Raw genomic sequence first — 5136 nt, 5'->3', positions numbered from 1 at the left:
GGAAACAGCTGGCAATGGGGAAAACGTATGAAGTACTCGGTAAAACATTTGCTTTTTATCCAGTGTCTTGGACATGAAACTGGAGATGGGATGTAAACGTTATGCATAAATTATCCCCGAGCTCCAGCAAAGGGGCCCTTCTGTCACTACATCTGATTTGTGGCTTGCTCTGCCATTGCAAACTAATCATCTTTCTTCACAGAGACTTATCTACAATAACCTGCTTTTATATATCACCTTTAGTGTGGACAGAGGTCTAAAGTTCTGCATTGGAGAGTAATCGGACAGAAATTGACAAAGAGCCAAAGGAGGACGGGGGGAGAGGTAGTTTTTATGGAGTGTCTTAAAGGAGGAAAGAGAGCTGGCCATGTAATTGTGATTCAGGGACAGACTTCCAGAGAGCAGGGTCTAGATGGCTGATGGACAGCTGCTACTGCTAGGGCGAAGGGAGTGTGGGGTGTACAAGCGGTTAATGTTGGTGGAAAGCAGCATTTTCAGACGGTTATTGGGCTGGCAAATGTGACAGAGATATGGAGAGGCAATGCCAGCGAGATGTCAACACTAGGATAAGAATTTTGAAATGGAGGCAATCCGAGGCTGTCTCCAAAAAGGGGACCTCGTTGATTCAATCTGCTCAATGTCACAAATCAACCATACAACAGCGGGGAGGTGGAGGGGCTGTAAGTAAATAAGCCTTTATTCAATTCTTTCTATTGCTAAGCGGTCTGCATCTGCCTCACTCCATTTAACAAACTGGACTTTGCAATTGATTCACAGCGTCACATCTAAATGTTGCTCAGTCCCAGAATGCAATTGCACTCCTCACTGTGGGTCTATTGGTCACAGGCACAGCAAACAAATTCAAAATGGATATGGCTGGTTCTTAGTGCTCTGATTATGTTTTCTCCATCATAACATGTGAGTCAAGAATTGCTAGACATTGCTTAAGCCACCCTTAGATTTTCTAAAGGCTCAGTTTGCTGCAAATTTAAATGGTATGTATTTCACCCAGTATCAACTCAAGAGATTAAAACAGGCGGCAGTTTAAAGTCATTTCTGTGTTGACCTATTATCCACCATCATCAATAGGAGAGGTCACCCTAAAATTCTGAAGCCTGCCAACACCAAATAATGTCAATCCTTCTGAAGTTTTCTCTTTCCCCTTCCCAGAAATGTCAGTTTTTATCCAAAATCCTTCTGTTGAAGAGGTTTGGATCAACAAGACTGCTACCCTGCTGTGTACAGTGGTCTGTTCTGATCCGAGCCAGGTCCGCATCACCTGGAACGTGAACGGGCAGGAGCGAAGTAAAGGGGTTGCAACTCAGCGACAGAGAGAGGAAGGAACCCAATACATCGTCACCAGCCGACTCCGAACCACTGCGGGGGAATGGGACAGCGGGGTGGAGTTCGTGTGCTCTGCTCAAAGTGGTTCCTCATCCTCACCCATTTCAAAACGGGCAAAGAGTGTAAAAGGTGGGTGAGAGGTCAGAAATTACATAACTAACTTTGTTAACTTTCAGGGAAGGAATTTAACAGCTTCTTTGTTTTGCCTGTCTATTCCAGTCGAGCCAAAAAGTCCCAAGGTCAGATTGCTGTCTCCACCAGCCCAAGAGGTCAAGAATCAGAGCACAGCCACACTCGAGTGTGTGATCACTGGATTCTACCCGGACCTCATAAACGTCACCTGGGAGAAAGATGGTGCTCTGATCTCCTCCAACACCCACGCTGGACACACTGCTCTGGAACAGGCGCGGACATTCTGTGTCAGGCACTACCTGACTGTGAGTACAGAGGAGTGGAAGAAAGGCTCACTCTTCACCTGTGCAGTGTCTCATCCACCCTCCAACTTCAACACCAGTGAGACAGTGAAGAACTTCCAAGGTATGATCCCGGGCCTAACTCCAATATTGACATTGTTTATCCCTAAGGCTATAAACTCTATGAGGGTCGGAAAGTTCAACGCTAGCAACTTACATCTGGTTGTGTAGTGAGTATGTGAGTGGAGTAGTATTCCAGAGGCCTGGACAAAGAAAGAAACAATAGCATTAATGTTGTAGCTTTGGCATCCTCAGGATGTTCCAAAGTGCCTCACAGCCAAAAGAGTACTTTTGTTGAGGTGTAGTCACTGTTTCAATGCAAAGAAAGCATCAACTAATTTGCATAAGGCAAGGCCCGATAAACTGCATTATGATGAAGACCAGGTAATCTGTTAAACATTGGCCCCTCTCCCCTTTTTTCCAAAATGGCGACAATGTGATCTCTTTTGTTGGCCTGAGAAGGGCCTGTGGCTTAATGTCTCTCACTGAAAGGCGGCATACCCAACAGTGCAGCATTCCCTCAGTATCGGCATTGGGTTTGTCACTCTTGATTTTGTGCTTAAGTATCCATGGTGGGTCATGAATGCACAACCATCGCATGTAGAGGAGCTAGCCCTACCAACGTGCCAAGGTTGACACGTACAATCACTAATGCAGAGAACTGAGTTCAAATCTAAGACAGCTTGAGAATTTGAATTCACTTATAGAAAGTAAAAATTGGTAATAAAACGTTAGAATCAGTAAAGTGACCTTGAAGGCGTTAGATTGTCATAAAGACCCAACAGGCTTGTTCATCTCCCTTGAGGGAAGGATACCTGCTGTCCTTACCCTGTCTGCTCCAGATGTGGCTACAGGCACACACCAATGTGGCTGATTCAGAACTGCCCTCTGAAAGAGCCGAGCAAGCCACTATTGTACATGTGGCAAAGTGCATGAAATGCCAGCCTTGCAAGCGATGTCCACGTCCCATGAGGGAATCATGAAATAACAATTATAATTTTTCTCCCAGATGTATGTTTGGACATTGGGATCTCAGTCACCTTAAGGAAGCCTCCTTTTGAAGAGATCTGGAGGAACAGGACGGCGACTATACTTTGTGAGGTACTTCACAGTGATTTAGAGGGAGTCAGGGTAACCTGGCAGGCGGATGGAATCAAGAGAGAAGATGGAGTGAAGACTCAGGGTCCCAAGAGGAATGGAGACAAAGACATGATCTTCAGCAGACTGACGGTCCCTGCTGCAGAGTGGGAGAGTGGGGTAGAGTATTTGTGTTTGGTGGAGGACAAGAGTTTGCCAACGCCTGAGAAGAGGTCAATCAGAAAAGCCCAAGGTACGTGTGGATGAAATTGTGGGTCTGGTCTGAGCAAATGAAGTGATTTATGACCACCAAGTGGTAAACTATCTAGTACGGGGTGTCACACCATGTTAATGGCCTAGGGATGTGCAAACCCTGCTAAGAAATGGATCAGATAAAACCTCAAATTTCCACAATGGCCTCACTCCAAACCACACAAGATGAAGAGGAATTAGCAGCTATCACAACATTAGGAAGTGCCTGAAACAAGTCAGCTATTGGAGCGGTGAGGGAGACTGTCCGTCTGAGGCCAAGGTTGAAGATGAGCATGTCCATTAAGAGGAAAGGGAGATGGAGCAGACACCACAGGACAAGATTAATTCCTGAAGCCTACCTCTTTACAACAGTAAGCAGGGGCTGGGAAGTGGATCGCTGGTATTTCTCAGAGAATCATGTAGCACAGGAGGCAATTTGGTCCATCATGCCTGTGCCAGCTCTTTGCAAGAGCTATTCAATTAATCTCACACCCAATCTGCTCTTTCCCAATAGACTTACAATTTTCTCTTTTCCAAGCATATGTCCAATTCCCTTGTGAAAGTTGCTATTTAACTGCTTCCACTACCCTCCTTTCGACAGTGCATTTCAGATAATCATAACTCGCAGAGCAAAAAAAAATTCTCATCTTCCCGCTGGTTCATTTGCCAGCTCCTCTTTAACAACTGCCCTCTGTTTACTGACTCTCCTGCCAGTGAAATCCCTCATGATTGTAAGGGTTTTGATTAATTTGATCATTTTAAGGTCAGCACATCCTATTAACCAGCCGAACACTCTTCCTGCAGATTCCCAGTAGTTCATTGCCTCCCGAAGTTTAAAATCAGCAAGATTGATGATCCTGCCCCCTTGCACCCTGCCCCAACAATGGCCAGAAAGAGGTCATTGCCTTTAGTTTCTGATATAAGAGGGGTCCCTGGGGATGCAGAAGTTGCCCAGATTTGTGTTAAGAGCAGAATATGTCGAGTGAATGCAGGATGAGAGGGGGCTCAGTCTAACCTACACTGTCTCTGTTTCCAGTTGACATTAAGACTCACCCTCAAATCTACCTCCTTCCCCCTTCGCCGGATGAGATGGAGACAGATCACACCGCGACCCTGGTTTGCCTGGTCACCGGATTCTCCCCTGCAGAGATCTACCTGGCCTGGATGGCCAATGACACCCTTCTGAAGTCAGGATTTGTGAACCAGCCGGTGACCGAGGATGGCAGAAGCGGCTGGAGCTCGGGCAGTCGGTTGACAGTCTCCGCAGACGAGTGGAACAGAGGCACCACTTACTCCTGTGTGGTGGGACACGAGTCAGTCACAACAAATCTGTTCAGGAGCATTAATAAATCTCACAGCAAACCCACCCTGGTCAACGTGTCACTTGTCCTAACTGATGGCTTCAAATCCTGTTCATAACATCTAACGATTCAATCACCCATTTACATAATCCTTGTAAATGGATGGTTAAGACAACCAGAGGATTGTCATGGTTGCTATGAAATCTCGCTTCTTGTCGCAGATCACTTGAAAATGTGAACAAAATCTGACCTTGTTCAATAACTGAGAAAGAAATTATTTAAATTCAAACATCTGATCCTACAACAAACATCGTTCTCTCCAAATGTTTGAAGTTCTGAGTTTCTTTTCAAACATTTTTTGTGCTGCATTTGTTCAAGTGTGAAACCTGTGTGAGACCCCAAGAAGGGTTAATTGTATGTGGCAAAATGTCAATGTACTGACCCAATTTCAATAAACATAATGTGAAAAGGTTTCAGTTTTGAGTGCTCATTGTTGTTGTGTTTTGGGAGACAGTAAATGAGTATCTTCGGACATGATGTGCGGTGAGTGTAACATGCTTGTGAGGAACAGGGGTCCTTGGGCCTACGGTTTCCAATGCTCCCACCATTGGGCTTACCTCGCCTCCTGTCTGGGTTTATTGTGGACTAATTGATAAGAGACTGATTGCTATGATTAGTCCACAACTCTA

The 5136-nt window shown here is 45.4% G+C and overlaps 1 gene segment (V, D, J or C); it reads left to right on the top strand.

Moving 5' to 3' along the window:
• The first annotated feature begins 1094 nt into the window (after nt 1-1094).
• On the top strand, nt 1095-4918 carry LOC144698154 (Ig heavy chain C region-like). The segment is given in 4 exon segments: nt 1095-1473; nt 1564-1881; nt 2827-3147; nt 4183-4918. Coding segments are annotated over 4 exon segments (1323 nt in total).
• Nucleotides 4919-5136: the final 218 nt, after the last annotated feature.

Source organism: Cetorhinus maximus, chromosome 23 (assembly GCF_964194155.1).
Source record: "Cetorhinus maximus chromosome 23, sCetMax3.hap1.1, whole genome shotgun sequence".
In the NCBI taxonomy this organism is placed as follows: Eukaryota; Metazoa; Chordata; class Chondrichthyes; order Lamniformes; family Cetorhinidae; genus Cetorhinus; species Cetorhinus maximus.
Note: the sequence above shows the minus strand (reverse complement) of the source record. Positions and strands in the feature narration are given on the sequence as shown.